Source organism: Cynoglossus semilaevis, chromosome 18 (assembly GCF_000523025.1).
Source record: "Cynoglossus semilaevis isolate Cse_v1.0 chromosome 18, Cse_v1.0, whole genome shotgun sequence".
Classification (NCBI taxonomy): Eukaryota; Metazoa; Chordata; class Actinopteri; order Pleuronectiformes; family Cynoglossidae; genus Cynoglossus; species Cynoglossus semilaevis.
In genome coordinates this window covers 8,605,469-8,624,147 of record NC_024324.1, presented here as the reverse complement: position 1 = coordinate 8,624,147, position 18,679 = coordinate 8,605,469, and the positions used below count along the sequence as shown (strand labels likewise).

At 41.3% G+C, this 18,679-nt stretch overlaps 1 protein-coding gene across 5 annotated transcripts in view; it reads left to right on the top strand.

Moving 5' to 3' along the window:
* rbms3 (RNA binding motif, single stranded interacting protein) overlaps nt 1–18,679 on the top strand; it is a 307,360-nt gene that overhangs the window by 276,785 nt on the left and 11,896 nt on the right. For all 5 annotated transcript variants that reach the window (XM_017041191.2, XM_025065108.1, XM_017041190.2 and 2 more), the window contains 2 exons: nt 1,712–1,808; nt 6,561–6,611. In XM_017041191.2, coding sequence (XP_016896680.1) covers nt 1,712–1,808; nt 6,561–6,611 — 148 coding nt within the window. The remainder of the gene's footprint in view (nt 1–1,711; nt 1,809–6,560; nt 6,612–18,679) is intronic.

Genomic DNA, 18,679 nt, shown 5'->3' with positions numbered 1-18,679 from the left:
GTCAATACTAGACTGTCATACATGGAGATTAATGGAGTGGCTGCTCTTTGTTACTGTTTGATTAAGAAGAAATCTATATGAATTTTAAATATCTGTTTTCATTAGAGAGGTGATGGAGGGGGGGGGGCAGTAGGAGGAGGAGGGGGTGCATTTCCATCCTGGTGTGTGTGTGTGTGTTCGTACTGTGTGTTTTCTTCCTGCCAGAATTTAATGGAGCTTGAAAATAAATGACCCAACAATGTGTTTAATTCCCTCACTGTACTGGGACAGGAAGGAGCACACAGCAACCAACCCCCCCACACCTCCACCCCCCTCCCTGCCCTTTTAGCCCCCCCTTTATCCCCAATCCTCAAATCACTCTCCAGCCTCAGTAATTCAGAGGAAGCCCCATGAATTCCCACTCCTTCGTCCACTTTTATTTACCCCTCCTTCCCGGTGACCTGACGTGAACCTTAAACAAATAAAAGATAATTAAATCGTTCATTCATCCTCCGTCACTTCACAGAGTTGACAACGTCACTGAAAAGTACTGCTCTGCTTGGAACTAGAACAAATATTTAAGTCTTCTAATTTTGATTCAGAGGTTCAGAGAAATCAATAACAAATCGGACAGAAGTCGTTCCAGAGCAGAGAAAACTCCACACGTAGTCATCCCAACTACAGAGAGATTAAAACTGCACTAAATCAGCTGGAAGCTCAGGTAATAAAAAACAGAGCTGGGAGTTATGGAAATCTGTAAATGTGAAGCAGAACGGCTGCTCCACCTTTGTCACTCTGCTCACTGATTCATCAAAATTCAATGGAAAATTGAATAAGGTAACGTTAAATATAATTATCATGCAAATTAGCTGCGCTTAATGCTTATATATTCTCTCCTGTGGCTGAATTTACATTTTCCAGAGCGTATTAATATTTGAGTACATTCAGCTGTGTTTCTGAAGAGCAGAGCAGCAGAGGAAAGAACCCAGAATAACTTTTATATTTAGTATTGGGTTAAATGTGATTTAAATGATACACTGAAACAACGAGGAACAAGGTGAATATTGTTGCTGCTTTCTTTATATATTTTTTGTTTGTTTTGATAAAGTTACAAAAAGTAAACATCAAGAAAACCAAACAGCTAACTAGTCAAATAGCTTATAGCCCATGGCTAACATTCTGGCTAAATCTATTGCTAAATCTCTATCTATGTAAGTATGTTGGTGTGAATTTGAATTAGAATTAGACTGTTCTTATTGTAACTACTTGTTATTGGTTATTGTTTTGTTTTTTTGAGCCCAAAATGACTTTCAGTTATGCAAAAACAAGCCCAAGTTTAGCATCAAGTGAAGAAGCTAATGGCTACATTATTTCTATTGCTTATCTTGTGTCCAGTGACATTTTCTTGAAAAAACATAAATGTTATCCTTTCAATTTCTCCAAATCATGAATGATTAGAATATTGTAACAAAGTGAAAGAAAGAATAAACATTTTTCTGAAAATTATAACAAAAATATGGACCAGAAAATGAAAAAGACTGAATGTGACGTAGCAAGCTAATGGCTAATGGCAGTTTTCTCTTTGTACAAAGATGGAAATTCTTCAGAGCTGTAGTAAATAAGTGTTGATTTAAATTATTTATTTTATTATGGACAAAATAGACTATTTATATCCCAGTGTTCTGTTGTTAACCTCCTTTTCCTCACCCTCTCTCTCCCTCTCTCTCCCCAGATTCTACACCTCGCCTTACAGCATCGCCACCAACCGAATGATCGCACAGACCTCCATCACGCCCTTCATCGCTGCTTCCCCCGTTTCCACATATCAGGTAGGCCCTGGTGCACTGCATTGTGGGTGGACGACTGTCTTCTCCGTGTGTATTTGTGTACATGGGTAATGGCAGGGTTTACTCTGTGTAGCGTGGCTCAGTAAGGGAGGGGGCGGGCCGCAGAACAGCGTGAAGCCGTCTCTTCTTCTCTCATCGTTTCTTCGGCGCTCCAGCTGTGCTCGATGACATCTGTTTCGTGGGCGGCGAACACAACAGGCATCAGAAAACAAGCAGCAGAGGAAAAGGCTGACAGCGGAGAAAAAAGGGAAAACGCGCGTCAGGAACGAGTGTGTCGAGGAAAAACAAACACACTTCTCTGTTTCTCCTCCTCATTTTCCACTCAAATCTTTTTTTGTGCTCCTTGAAGCAGCTAATCGCTTCCAAGATTTTGTTTCCTTGCATTTAATCTAATTTTATTTTTTTTTCCGAAAAAAGACTCCGATACAATCGCTTCCGCCCTTCCCAAAGTGAATTTCCACATTTCATCCCGGCTCTGATCTGTGCAGTAATGAAACACAACAGAACAGGGACGTGGAAATTGCCAGTGTCAGATGTCAAGAGCGCTGCCCGCTTTCTGTCACTGCACGTTTCACGCGGCACTTTCTGCCGAATTTCAAACATCAAGAGATTCTGCCACCGTAGCCCTCGTTCTCTCTCCCTCTCTCCCCCGCTCCCTCTCTCACCCTCCCTCTTCAGTCAGACAGATGGCTGACCAAAGTGGATAAAAGTGAGACAATGAAGCACGTTCAGTTGTGGGACAAGCAGGAAGTTTCTAACAGAGCATTTCTAGGTGTCTTGTCTTTTAACCTCTCTAAAGAACTGACCTGTTTATTGACTCGACTCAAAGGTTGAAGGTTTGAATTTAACCTCGTTAAAGGATTAGATTTGAAGATGTTGTTGAAATTTGTTGACTGGAGCGAGAAGTTTTCATTAAGTAGTTTAAAGAGATTCATTAGGTGTAAAATCTAATTATGAAGAAAACTAGTAAGGAGGCGTCTAATTAAAATAACTACGACGACGCTTGGGAAGGACTTAACCAAAAGACTAGAGTCCTCTGCAGGAACTGCATCTAAAGTTTCTCCGTCAGAGAACTGCTTTCAGAACGACACAGTAAATTTTACTGACCTAAAAAACGGAACAATGTGACGGTTCAGAACAAACCAGACCTGAATCTGGAGAATGTTAGGAAATACTTGGACAGACTTTGCTAAAACTTTAAGGAAATAACACCAAACAACTCCAGTCTGTTCTTCCTTTGGCTGAGTTTACATTTTTCATAGTGTATTAATATTTTAGTACATTCAACTGTGTATCTGAAGAGAAGAGCGGCAGAGGAAAGACTCAGGAGACTCATGACAACTATTGTCTTTTTGACTTCTTAGAAAAGCAAACGCAATGCATTTTTAGCTGTTTTCCTTATGGATATATATATATATATATGTATATATATATATATTTCCATCTTTAAATTTATATAGAAAATAGTACTAAGGTAAAGGTAAGTCAAGGAGTAAATTATAATTAGCCAAATATAATGGACAAATGGTCCATTACCTCAACTTAAAGTAAAAAACAACTCAACAATATAGTAATTTTCTTGTATTTTATTTTTACAGCTATCAAAAGTATTGGGTACATTTGCAATAACTAATTTATATTTTTAAAAAGTATTATTATTTTAACATTCTACACAAAGGCAACATGACGTGCAATAATCCCACTGTTTATCCACCGTCCACGCTCTAACGCACGGTCGATACACATGATGACATCTGCAGGAAATTGTTTTAATTTCACCCAAGTGCTTCAAGATGAACATACCGTCTCAATTTAATCATGATTAATCTTGATTAATCACGTTGAACAGGAAAAAGAAAACAACAGTGGAGGTTGTGATTGTTCCGTGTTGGTGTTGGTGGGCAGAGAAGGTTGTAGCTGAAGGTTACTGGGCCTGTCTTTGGAGGGACACTTGATTAAAGCTCTGATACAGTGTCCTGCGGTTGCTGGGTGGAGAGACGGAGGCAGAGAGATGTGGGCCAAGTCACACAGCTCTAATCCTCCGTCCGACCGGTTCCCAAATTGATTTATCAGAAACAACGGCCGGGCTTTTGAGGAATATTAATCCTCACAGTTTCAATATCAGGCAGCTCTGGTGCAGCTCTGCTCTGTGTTATTGCCCTTCAGTCAGTGACGGCCAGAAGGTGAGTCCTTCATCTCGGGCAGCTCAGGTACAAAGAGAGACCAGACGACCCAGACTGGCACACGCTGCCGTACAAAAGAAAACCCCTTTTCTTTTATGGTGGAAACTGTTATCTCTGTAATGAAAATCTCAGCGCTCCAGATGTCGTTTTTACTTTTAGGACCAGTGGAAATTTTATAACCTCAGGCATTGATTAATCAAATCTGCAAATGAGCCGTGCCAGCGTTTTAATCCTGGCTCCGCTGGGCTGGAATCACGACCGCCTCTGTTTCCTGGAAAAGCAGTTCTTTGTGATCCACATGACGGGACTGATTCCAGGCCAGATCGGTACCAAGATCTCAGCCTGGTACTTCCCTGCTGCCAACTGACCGTGACCCCTTCATATCACTGTCTGTCTGACGGCAGCAGAACTACAGTAGTACGTGTTGTATCGGAGGGACTGGCCGTGTTGTCTGGGCCTCACCGTGACTGAGTGACCGAGCGGTGACTGAGTGATGCTCTGAATGTTTTGGCTCTTCGTCTGACGGCTGTATTTTATATGCTATCACAGGCTGTGAGGTTCAGCCAGAGGTGGCTTCACGGTTCACTATTCCATTGGTTAAAATCACTATTCCATTGGTTTCGTATGGTAACTGATAAGAAATTAAGACAAATGAAGTGAATCCTTTTACTCGTTGCATCTGTGACGCTAACGAGTCTTTATTCTTGCTGAACAGAACCTGTATTCAGGTGATTTCTGATCTTTAGATCATGATATGGAAATGTTTTTTGTATATTTTGCTCGGTATGACTCTGACTGAGCCTTAGACATTTTTGACAACACGTTTGTAGTTTGCTTTTTTTCAGGGCTGACATTTTGTTAAATAACAATGTAAACAAGCTGAACTTTGCTGCAGTGAATAAAACGCTGTAGACGCCTGGGACAAATCTAAAACACACATCCTACTGTAATCCAGAAGCTAATCCAGAAGCTAAATAAACTCTAGACAAACTCCTCCAACATCATTGGCTCCATCGTGCACTCAAAGATGACACAAACTGGGGCCAGAGAATTTAGACCGTGTTTTTTTCTGGTCATATTAACGTTAATACTTCAGTAGCTCATCAGTGGGTTCTGCAGCTGATGATTGGTCTCACTCTCCTGTTTTTTTTTTTTTTTTCTTTAAATCTTTCATCCCCTTCAGTCTAAGACAGTAAAAATTTTCAAAGTGCTAAAGAGCTCTTTGTCTAAATCCCTCAGACAAACAGCTGTGTTCTCCACAGCCCCGTTAGAACATCTCATGATGCTCATGGTCGGAGAAAAAAAAAACTGAAGATGAATGAATAAAGATAAGTCATTCCTTCGTCCCTGCAGTTCTGTTCAGCAGCGTAGAACAAACACTGCCTTTGTATAAACACACACACACACACACTCTTGGCTTCATTCTATATAGAATATGAAGCCCTGTTTGGGTTTGGATCCAAATCACGCGTCCGGGTTGGCTCAGAGGATTGAACGCTCTTATAGTGAATTATTCCATATTTGTCTTTGTTTAATCTAATCATTTTAGCAGGATCAGCGGCCAGCCTGTGTGTTTGTCTGCGACAAGCTGTCGAAATTCCCCGTCCAGCACAGACGGAGGAGCCGTCACTTCCCAAACATTTCGAACCGCCCGTCGATCACTGTGTCACTGCTGCTGTGGCGTCCTCGTCCTCACCTGTGACTGTACACTGAACCAACGTGTCTGTACTTTATCATTTCAACAGAAATAATAATAATAATAATAATAATGATAATCCTGTTGGAGTTGGCTCCACAGACGTCAGTCCTGGCAGCTGCGGAGCCTCGGTGCAGGAACGCCGACTGTGGCGTTGATATAATTGCTATAATCGAGGAGTTATTTCAGTTATGGGTTCAATGCACAAAGTACTGCGTTTAAATAATGAGAACGCAGGCAGAGACGTTTGCTGCCGTCAGACTTTAAACTACTACTCTGTGATTCATTGGCACGTCTCAGTATGTGAAAAGTTCAGCCCCGGTGGCCGTCTAAGGTACTTCAAAAACCACTAATTGTCACAGTATTCAGGCAAATTGTGAGTATTTTAAACATTTGTACTTAATGCCAGATAATAACAGATATCTGTAATGTCTTTAACAGGTAACATCTCAGGGCTGTCGAGTGGTTACGTTGTGTTATTCAAGTTAATCACAGGGTGGATGAGGATTAATAGCAATTAATCACGATTAGTCGAGAAAAATCAACATTCTGAAATGTTTTGATAATTTTAAAATGTGGTTCCATAGTTAAAAGGTTATTCCAGCTGCCTGACACAGCTGCCTTACACTCAGAAGGTCCTGGGTTCGAGTCCCAGAACACCCACAACCAAATACACACACAGGGAATTAGTTCGAGTCCCAGAACAACCACAACCAAATACACACACAGGGAATTTCTCCATTTTGGGACAATTTTTTTTCAATGTTTTGGTGGAAAAGAATGGAATGATATGGAAAAAAATGTCATGATAAACTGGTGAAACTGACCTCAACGTCATTGTTTTTGTTTCCACAGGTCCAGAGTACGTCATGGATGCCTCATCAACAATATGTTATGCAACCAACAGTGAGTACTTCACACCACAGAACACATCCCACACCCTGCTGTGACTGTTTATCTGATAAAGAATGATTTTTCATTTTATTTCATTTATTTATTTTATGGTCCACAGTGTTTTCTTTTATTTTTACGAAACATCTTTCAAACTCACAATCTTACATTTAAAATCCTCCAAGTTAGTTTTCTTCTCTTAAAAGTCGAATGTTGAACCCGGTGGATTGTATGAGACCTGAGGGTCTTTTTTTTTATTTTAAGGATGGCAGTTTATTGGTGTTGCTTGTGCCAGGAAGTCATTTAGCATCATTTACCAGACCTCAGCACAATACAGACAGAGTGTGGACGGTTGCCCTGGGTGACCAGTGGAGGCAGACAGGAAAATATATTAACATTCATTAGTTTTTAGTTCACCAGCAGCAGCGCCTGAAACTGTGGGCTCGTTACACAGGCTCCAGTGCTGCGAGTCTTCACAAGGTGCATTTAAACAGCGGGGAATTGGTGCATTTGCAAGGACCAGGAGCTCGACAGTAATAACAGGATGGAGTTTAGCTTTAAAAAAAAGATTCCCTGTCAAAGCTGTGCAGTTATTCAGGAGCCATGCTCTCCCTGACTGATTAGAGAATTCTTCACATTTTCTTTCACGAGCCACCGTTAGTCACCAATCTGGAGGCTCGTTAGCTTTAGCAATAGAAGCTATGCTCATGTCATTATGTTCTCTGGCAAAAATCCTCAAAATAATAAGGGTCAGCGTAGTAACATTTAACAAATACTTGAAAACTTTTTCACATTCTGGGCTCAGTTACATAATCCCTGTAAGAGCTGGTACTGCAGTGGACACAGACTGACGCAGCCTCTAGGACCAGGAACCTTTTGGACCTGGATTTGTTGGTTTAACAATGTGTCGGATACAGCTCCAAAAGAATTACAAATTTTAAAAAACGTTTCACTTTCAAAACGCATAAATGTGAAGTGATTGTAATATTATTTCGACTTTTTTACTAGTCTTGAACAATCTTAATTTAATAGTTAACTACAGCAGGTGGTGCCGTACCCCTGGTCCGGGGACCTGTACCGGTCCATAGATCGTTTGTTAACCGGGCCACAGTGAGACACAGTGACTGAATCACTGAATAGTGACTACATGTACTTCAGTCGTATGCCTTTACTTTTATCATTGAAAGATAATCTGACAACGTTTCGAAACAATAGGTCATTCAGATTCTGATACTCACAGAATAAAGTCTAAAAGATGATTTATTTTGAAAATTTAATGACCGGTCCTTGGTAAAAGAAAACAGTTGGAGACCGCTGTTGAATGGAGTCTGGTCCCTGGTCCGTCTTCTCACCGCTGAACCACCAAAGAGCAGCAGTGGTAGTTAATTAAATTGTTTTAACTTTCAGCTTTAATTAATCCTCAGTCAGTGTTCTCATTTCATTACATCAAGTTTTATTTATTTATTTCTGGCCACGCGGCTCTGCCGGAGGCTTCAGTGTTAGCTGGAGGCCCCTCTGTCGGCCCTGAAGAGTACACTCTGTGTACTTTGTTCTTTTCCGCTGCTCTCACTTCATTCACCAGACCAGACTCTACCAGTCAGTCCTTGACATCCATTGAATTCTTTTGAATCAGTGTCATCGTATCAATGAGTCTCCACAGTCGGCTGAAGTACAGTGAGCACCTCTTCCTTTGAGCGACCGTACAACTCAAATGTACATAGTATTACTGCGTGTACTGCAGTGCGTGCGTCGGTGAGAGTAAACATATTGTGTTTACATCATTCATTGATGCAGGAATTTATTTTCTCTTTGAAAATAAATCACCGCCCAGAGTGCAGAACGGGCGACTGTTTTTATACCAGTATAATCTTTTTTTAATAATCACAGGGCTGCATAATTCACACCATAGTTTTCTATCAAATATTCCACACTAACGAGCACATGAATATGTATGCTGATTAATTAAATCTTTATGACCTGAGATGTAAAGGAAATAATGAAGCCATGTGTTACTAGGTTAAAACACTGGCAAATAATAATAAAAACATCTCAGTCTGATGAACAGTGTGACCGGAATCAAAATTATCGGCTCAGCGTCCACTGTGTTCCAAGCACTAATTTAACTCATCCCAGCCAAAATGATATATTTTTTTAATTTAAAAGAATTGAACGTTATAGGGAAATGTCTCTGTCACTGTCATATCACTGTCCCCAGGTCAAATTATTTTAAATTAAATTATTAGGCGGAGGCTCTGTTTTGGTTTGGAGCTGCATTTTGGCTTTTTTTTTTCAGTCCATTAGAGCTGGGGTGTCAAACATATGGCCTGCGGGCCAAAAACCAGTCCGCTAGTTGGTTCAATTCGGCCCACTTGATAGGTTTTGAAATTTCTCAATCACCTCATGTTGGTGATGTTTTGGCAAATTATATTTCATCAAATATGAACATTTTCTAATGTTCATGTAAATAAGTGAGGGGGGGGGCATGGACTTTTTGATATTTATAGGTAATTATGATTTAATTGTACTGGTCTGGCCCACTTGACATCTCAAATCTGGGCCGTATGCGGCCCCTGAACCAAAACTCATTTGACACCACTGCATTATAGTGACTGATGTCGAGGTTGTGAGTCCACAGTAATAATAAAAAAAAAAAATGTGGATCTGCAGCTGACCTCCAGCACCGTCTTACTGGGGCAGCCACCTCCAGCTGTGTGGCCCCCCGCTGAGGCCATTTACCTCTGCGTGCGAGCCATCTCACATCCATCCCCGCCGTGGGACAGTGAATTTATAATCTGGTCGCAGCAGGGCCACCGGCCTGGCAGACGTGCAAACACTCATACACTCAGTCACTTTCAGACACACTGCCCTCCTGCCCAGGGCAGTAAATTACCCAGACGTTTTGGAATTCAGCGCAGGGCTCTTTTGGTGACACTATTTGTCAGGAGTGAACATGACAAAGGAGGTGTTTTGTGTAACCGCCTGCTTGTTTGTGTGCGTTGCATGTGGCTGCACGTGTAATTCCCCACCAGCCTGTACGACTGTCTGACTCTCATCCATTCCAGCCTTTTTTAGAGCCCTTGGCAGCAGCCAGCAGCCATATTGTCCTTTGGTGTATATGTCATCCTGCCTCCGTGCCAGCAGTAACCATGTGGCCCCGTCCCTCCCCACGGCCCTGTCTCTATTGTGTTCTTGTGTCAGCGAACGGCTGCTAACCACCAACCCCATGCTGTCACAGCCGTCGTTGCTGGATCGTAGCTGTCAATCTGTCTCTCCCTCCCTGACCCGGGCGTTTATCTGCACCCGGCCACAAACACAGCAGACGCTGCGCCTCTTTTAACACTCAAGCACCGCCTGCCACGGGCTCGCTGAATCACATTAAATTAGCCGAGCGTGTTAGCTTCTAGTGCTGGGGGAGCTGGTCAAGGCATTAAAAACCAATTGATTGTGCAGCAATTTGGCGGCTCCAGCCACATGCCTCGTGTTAGGCTAGTGAGGCGTTAATGTGATGGTGCTGTCAGGGTCCGGGCAATATGGAGGCAGCTGAGCATGCACAGATCACAGTGTAGACTGAGGACTGTTCACACCAGAGGAATATAGATTTAATATATACATGCAGTAGGATCTGGGACCATCTAATGGACATTTGTTACTGGGATTGTTCATATGCAAATTACAGCAACGTTCATCTACTATTAGTTTGATTAGTAGTTTTTGCTCAGTTTTATCAGCCTCTTAAAGGGCCGGTAGTAAATGGTAGACTGTATAGATGTAGCAATGACATAACGTATTAATAAATGTTTCTCAAATTGATAATTATTTATTTAAGTTACAAATATTATTTATTTCTGTGGAATAAAAAAATTATCAGGTTAAAAAACGCTGCTGAATGGACTTAAATATAAGATGTTTTTTAAGCTCCCGCGGGCCATGCAAAATGACTTGGCGGCCCTCATTTGGCCCCCCGGGCCTTGAGTTTGACACCCCTGCTGTAGGTTATAATCTTAGTGGAAACAGATCAGACGATGTGGGAGGCAGAGACGGGATTTTTAAAGATACCTAGTGGGTCGTCAAAGAGTTTTTGTGGCAGTTGTCTAAAAAGTAGAGCTGCAGTCGACCTGGGCTCCAGCTGTCACTTTATCACCTCAACAGCTGTTGGACTAACCTAGATTTTCTGCATCCATTTTTTTTTTTTTTTTTTACTCAAGTAGTTTTTCAAAAACTTTCCCCTGCCCCGAGAAGACGTAGAACTCCAACACAGCATCCAGTGTAATACTGTCAACAGGCTCTTTGTTATCACACCTGTGACACCACACAGACACAGAGCTGGTTTATTAATGTGCAGGAGTGACCAGTTTATTCTGCTGAAAAGTCGATACAAAAAGACCTGAGTCTGAAGTTTAGGCGAAAGATTTATTTTTCTACGGCAGCAGCAGATACCACAGATCACATGACCCGCAACCATGATGCATCTCTAGTCCCACCGTGTATTTTTAGCTGACAACAGGTAACATTATCTTGACACTTCACTGCAGACGGTGGTGTCTCTCTGAGCAGCAACCACAGCCTGGATTTTCTACAAAGTGATTTCCTTCCAGGCAGATAAATGCACCAAACCAGACTTCCTGTCTCTCCAAGTGAAGACACAGAGTTGGGACAGAAAGTTCTCGCGGCGAATCATCTGACGACCATCTCTACATCCTTTTGTTCCAGATAAACCGGCAATGTCCCAAACGTCTCGTTTTTTTGTTTTTTTTTCCCCGTCACATTCCCATAAGACCCCGCCTCCTACCACCGTCGGCCCACTCACTCTTTAGCTTTTTTTTTTTTTTTTTTAAACACAGTGCTCCAGTATCTTCTGGTTTAATTAAGTATATAATTAGATTTTAATCCATCCCTTGTTAATTCCTAGCATGGAGACAACTGTGACAAATGGTCTGTGTGAGGAGTCGTTCTCCTCTGGGACCAGGAGCCACTTACAAGTGAAATGCTGACCTTAAAAGTCCCAAATACTTCACCTCCAGACTCAGTGACCAACTTTGTAAAACAATGTCAGGTTGTTTTTTCATAGATCTAGTCATTATTCAGAAATTTAAATTCAAATATTGGATGTTTTTATTCAGGTCAGCAGTTTTTACATCGACAATCGTGTAACATTTAATTCCAATCGAGGGCTGAATGAACTTATGGTTAAACCTTGATAGAAAGTGACAGTTGTTTTTTTAAGTGGTGGTTCAACAAGGTTTCAGTTTGTTCTGGCCAGGGACTCGCTCTCTCTCTCTTTCTCTCTCTCTCTCTAACATCTACCTCCCCTCTTTCTCTCTCCCTTTCACACAAATCTCCTAATACTTCGCTCTGTTTCTGCTCCAGGCGCTGGATGTCAGAACAGCAAGACCACTTGGCTTTTTCTAATCTTTTCTGTGGCCGGGGCTACACAAATCTGCAGACCTTAGAAAAGAAAGAGAAAAAAAAAAGTGCCGATGAAGAAGTAAAGACTCCAAACACTGTCAGACAAAATGTTGAGTTTTTACTTTTTAAATTGTACTTTAATAATTCAAGACTGTCTTCTACAATGGCTGAACAAATTGGTAAAAAAAAAAAAAAGTAAATAAATAATGAGTTGACAAAGAGCTAAAGATTAGCTGGTGGAGGTAGAAATTTGTCCCATAAAATCAGCTCATGTCAAAAAGCCCCAGAATAGCAAAGGTTAGCAAAATATATTTTTTCAAAAAGTTCAGGAAAAATTGCAAAGTAAATAAATATTGACCAGATTTCTAAAGGTTACCCCGGGAAACCTTAGCCAAAAGTATACCGATAAAACTGTTTGCTTTGAAAAATAATTGCCAAAAGATAATTTACTTCAGCACCACAACAGCTGAAGGTTGGCCAAAAATATTTGAAGAAAAAAAACAAAACAAAAAGTTCAAACTCAGCAGAATACATAGGAATGTAGCTGGGGTTAGCAAAAAAGCTAAAATACATTTCTACAGTGTGAAACAATAACAATGTAAACTTTTATAATATATTTTATAATACTTTATATAATATATAATTATATTATTATGAGTCATACAATAATGTTTCACATCACAGTGAAAACATTTAGCTAAATGTAACTAACGATAACCAGACACTAATTAAACACAGCCCTTAGAGTCTTAGAGGTGCTGGAAAACATTGATAATGAGCCTGGAAAGTGCTTGAATTTCACCCTGGAAGTTAAACCACAGTCTCCAGTAGGGTCCAGGGTCTGTGGAGCTGCAGTTCACAGTCAAGCGCGACGTTTTTCTTTCCTAGAAAAATTGTTTCCTGTACGTGCTTCAAAAACGTTCTTCGTCAGAGGTTCACTGGGCCTTCACACAGGTGACCGACGGAACTGCTCGACGCTCCAACCGCTTCTCACTCCTCACCTCTGGTTTTGAAACGCTGTGTGATACCCATCTGCTGCCCCCCCGCCCCCCGCCCCTGCTCCTCCATCCCCACCGCTTGACATTAAAAACGTTCTGCGGGAGAACATTATGTCGTTGGTCTCACAGATTTCAACTGGCGCGGCAGAATTTGAGACGTGGGCCACAGTCGTCCTTGACTCTCTCTCTATTTGTCTCTCTCTCTGTCTCTCGCTCTACCTCTCTCTACCTCTACCCCCCGTCTCTCTCTCTCCTACCTTTCCGTCCTCTTCTACTTGTTTTCCTCTATTTTCTCTTGCCCTTTTAAAGTACAACTGCAACTTTCATACATATAGAAAAAAAAATTCTTTAAAGTGCCACAGGGAAACTGAGTGAGCGATTGTCTGGCCGTATTTTCACTAGAACTTTTTTTAGATATTACTCAACCTCCAGAGGGGGAAAAAAAACGAAATAATGCAGCAGCAGCAGAAACAGTGTGTTGAAACCAAAGCTGATCTCTGCAGTGCCATCACCTTCCTTTGTTTTTAATTGGATTTGAAATATTTTTTTGACTCTTTGTAATAGGAGTAAATATGCTCAGGAGAGGTTCTCATGGGTGTGAAGCCAAAGAAAGAGAGAGAGACAGAGAGAGAGACAGGGAGAGAGAGAGAGAGGCTGATAAACAAGCTCAGGCGTGTACACACGTAAAGAAAGCAAAGACCTCCCATGAAGACACGACAAATACTGTTACATGCTTCATCTCACGCTTATTTCCACACACACACAGGCGTGTACACACACACATACACACATACATGCCTCCCAGTATTAAATCATCCCAGCATTATATGGGCCAGATAAATGACAACCAACAACAAATACCAACATACAAACCACCAGGACCCAACCTTCCCATTTTCTTCCAAACGGCTCCACCCAGAACTGCTGCTTAGTTAAAGCCACGACCCAGATTTTTGACATCTCATTTATCAACAGTTATGAAGATTAACTCATAGATTATCAAGAATTTGCTTTCGTTTTACGCTTCTGCTGAAACACGTTGGCCCCCCCTAGGGGAGATATGCATCAAAGTTTTAATGACGTAAAATTTCTGACTATAAATAATTACATACGATGGCAATTTTGAATTTATTATAAGTAGATTATAGGCTTTTTTAGCTCACGCGGACCACACAAAATGATATATATATATATATATATATATATACAATATATATATAGTGTATGTATTATATGTAAGTACAGGGAATCCTATACTTTTTTCTTATTTTTTTCTTTTTTTTAATTAACTCACAAATTAATCCTCAAAGCTTTTATTCATAGAAACTTTCCCATTTGGTTGTTGGGGTTAAAAGTCACAGAAACCTGTTAGCTATAAGTCAGAGAAGCCGACGGTCCACATCCAATCAGTCCATATAACTGTACAATATTCAGAGCTGATGTTTTGGTCCTGAACCGGCCCCTGGTCTGTGTTCTAATAAATAAAAACATCCAGCATCAACTCCTGAAACCAACGTCTCAGCGTCCTGACCGTCACCGAGCCCCCGGTCGATCTCACCCTCCTGATCACACGTGTCATCCTGTGTCATTTTGAAAATGTTAATCTCTGTGTCTCGGTGCTCACAGTGTGCAGACAAATGAATCAATAGGCAGGAGGAGGCCGATCCGTCATCCTCCCTGTTTTCATGTCATGTCCAAGACAAATAGGTACAGCAACAATAGACGTCTGCAGCCGAGACGACGAGTGTTTCATCACCGTCAGGCTCTATTTGTAAATCAGTTTACATACAACGGCGCCGCCCTTTAGGCTGCCTCAATGTCACTGTAGAAATTAGCTGCGTTTCCTCACAGGGAGGTGTTTAAACTCAGCACTGGGGTAGAATAAAATCATTTAAAAATTTAAAAAAGATTTAAATTTAATTTATTTGGGCTAACTTTAACATTTCTGCTGTTTTTTAAAATATTTCTTGTTTAATGTTTTTGAAGCTACTTCCTGGTTTTTCCAGCTGAGTTACAACTTTTTAGTCTTTAGTGTCATTACATTCGAATCTTTGTTTTTACCTTTTCCACCTGCACCACCAGGGGTGTCAGACTGTGGGGGTCACAGTGGGGGGGGGCTTCTTGTCTGGTAAAGCCCAGTTAGGCTTCATACTGTGGATCAAAGATAAAGACCCAGGATACTGGCTGCTGTGTCTGGGCTTACCCATGTAGACCTGTGCCTGAGGGAGTCTGGAGACGTGTTGGAGGTTTGACTCTGAGCTGCAGGAACAAAATACACTGGGAATTTAACCACATTGTCTATATATGTGTAAACATCTTCTTTAAATTTAAACACATTGTCTATATATGTGTAAACATCTGCTAATATATACGTATTTTCTCAATTAACGACAGTAAATGTTGGTACCCAGCATTATTGAGCGTATACTCTTGGTTATCTTCATCTTAATTCATGAAAAATATTTAGCAAATTGTTGTTATTGTTCTGAGGATTTTAGCTAACATTTAGCCATTTTACGGGAGTTTGTTGGTATCAGAGTGTGAATGACCTGTTGTTCAGATCATATTTTAATGAAAAAGGTAAAGGGATATGACTGGATTCTTTTTGAATGAAGTAAATTACTACTCGCTGTGACCTGGTACCAAATGACCTACGGACTGGCACTGGTCCCCAGACCAGAGGTTAGGAAACCCCTGCTCAAAGGCACGTTTAACTTCTAATTATGTAAACGGCAGTGGCAGACACCGCAGTGTGATCATCAATGGTTATCTATTGGTTATTTAACCTTTAATATTTGTAACTGAGTTATTGCTAGCTTTGGTCGCACTTCCAGAACGGACGCCATCATTTTTGAGAAGTGTGTGTTTTGTTCTGTTTTGCTGTCAATGATCGCAGCTTCACAGTTTATTTTTTTATGATGTCCATTTTCGACACATTTCACTCGCTGGTTGTTAAAATTTTACTCTATTTCCTATTTACTGTCCTGAGCTGCGGGCTGTAAATCAGCGTAGTTAACAGCCAGGAGGCCTGATATCATCTGTTTCCTGTCTGGAGCGGGATCAATACTGTCTCGCACTGCCACACACACACAAACACACACTCACCGAAACATGTACAACGTACAACTGTGGACATCATTTCTTACACACATTTCTACAGCAGCTGTTATTGTCCAAAAAAAAAAAAAACGATGGTAGGACAAATCAAAAACATATATTGTCCAATTTTTGTGTCAATCTCTTTTCTCATTTTCTTTTCCTGGCAGATGTAACACACACACACACACACTCAGAGCGTCTCTCTCTCCCTCACAGACTGTCTCACAAACACAGAAAATCGAAATCACAAATCGGCTTAACTCCTCCTGACACATCTGTGAATGAAGCCTTTCCGTTTGCTCGGCCTCTCCCTATTATAAAAGCCATTGTCAGCGGCTGAATCGCTAACAGGTAGCGCCACAGCTCCTGCTGCTCCTCCCTCCCTCCTTCTCCGTCCTCTCCCCTGTCTGTCATCTTCCTCCTGACCTCCATCAACTTAATCATCTTTCTCCTCTCCCCCTCAGCCCAGTCCGTCTCCCCCTCTCTCTCCCCACTCCTCATTTTCCGACTCCTATTATTTCCATTTATCACACGGTGCCGTCCAAACGGAACTAAGCAACGGCTTTTTTCCATCTTCTGCTAGTTTACATTTCTATTCCTCTGTATTTCATGATGAGGAAGAGTTTTTGGCTCGGCGGCGTGGAGTTGACATCTATCCTTAGCAACGATTTTGCCGTTTCACCTGCGGAGAATTTAATCAAACGCTAAAATATGATGCATTTATGCAACAAACACATCGCATTCAGCAGTAACGGCATACGGAGCCCAACCATTCAGCCTGCATTTGTAGCACTTACGCTCTCTCCAAGTACATTCTGCTGATCGCGCTCTTCCACTTGAGTGGTGTTTGATTGCAGCAGTTTTATTGGTCACACTTATTCTGAAATTAGGATGTGAGTTATAATAAGTTGAATATCTGCACTGTGCTGTTAGTCAAGCCGCTGCTAAGTAGTTTCCGATTGATGACTGTGTAAAGCAGGTTGTGTTATTTAAATGTAGCTAATGTTGTGTAAATCACTGCAGGGGAACATCTGTGGTGTCCATAGATCATACACAAACAATGGACGCAGCTCTGTGGCTGCAGGAGAAATCCTTAAAAGAAAGCACCGCTTCTTCCTGCTTCATTTGTGAACACCATCAACATTACTCATGGTGAGCTCACTGTGTCCACCCCTGGGGGCAGATGTTGTTACAGATCTCACTGGGAACGTGGTAACAATTGGAACAGTTAGGACACAATTAGACGGACACAATAAAGTTGACTTTTATCAGACAGCTGTCCATCTACTCATAATGGGGTCTGTCATTCAGGATTTTACAAGTTTAAAGTTTAAAACAGATATAACTTTCGAATATCTATACGGAATAGCAAAAAACTGAAAGATAAGTACAAGATCAAGTTCAGAAATAACAACTACTTTTTGCTTAAAAAAGAAGGAAAAAATAGACGTATGGTTAAAAGTTAGCTGCTCCTTTTGCTAAAAAAAAAAAAAAAGAATGGACAGATTGAGCAAACTTCAAGCCAGGAAAGAAACGGAGGAGTAAAAGGAGTAAAAGGAGGAGATGGAGTTTTGCTGACTGATGTGAACAACCAGAGAAATCCACAGTTTTTCCTTCATAGTGTGTTTTCCAACAGGCCCACACAGTGTTACCAGAGGATGAAGACTGGAGATCCCATACACACCATTTCACTCTCCTCCCACACACACACACACACACACTGTTCACACTGCCATTTTCCTCCAGTAATCGATACACAGAACAGAACTGTAGCTGATAATTAGCAGCTTCCTCAGTATTGAGCATTTTGATGGACAAAAGACAACAGTTTGGACGGAGTTTTTGAAAACGTCTTGACGTACTTGACGTTTCCCTTTGTCTTCCACTGAGGCAGTTTTGTCAATGTTAGTGAATACTTGATAGAGCCCCGGGTAAAAAATAGTTTCAGGACGCACGGAAAGTTGAACCATGTCCAGAGTTTAAAGGGGATATGAACCTTTTCATGACAGAAAGTCTGTCCACCGGGCCACCGTGCTGCTCTCAGACTTTCTTTGTTTTCTTCCTTTCATTCATTTTTTTCCTGCCTCTCTCGTTCTCCTCTTCCAAGGTCAGATCCCTGCCTCCATTAATCCTGACCGCCGCCCTCCCCTGCGCATCATCCTCTCTTTTAGACATTTTAATTTACACCTCATTTCACTTGTGAATTCTGTTAGCATATTTTCTGATATTTTAATGTTTGCTTTGCTGACTGGCGGGGAGTCCCAGGCAGGTATTTAACCTCTGTGGTATCATTACGGAGGCCATTGATGTCACTCGGTTCATTAGTGCTCCTGACTGTTGTAATGACAGTCATTAGAGTCATTGTTGTCACCTGGGGCTACATTCACACCAATAAGATCTCCGTCCAAGTGTTTTATCTCAGTGTGGGAATTAATCACTGCCCATAAAACACACCTGAAAACACACACACTGGTCAGAGCGAGCAGAGTCCAAACAGGAAGTGGATCATCTGCAGCGTTCAGGAGTTCACTTGTAAAAAGTGACAAGTGAAACCATGGAATTATAGCTGCAACAAGATGG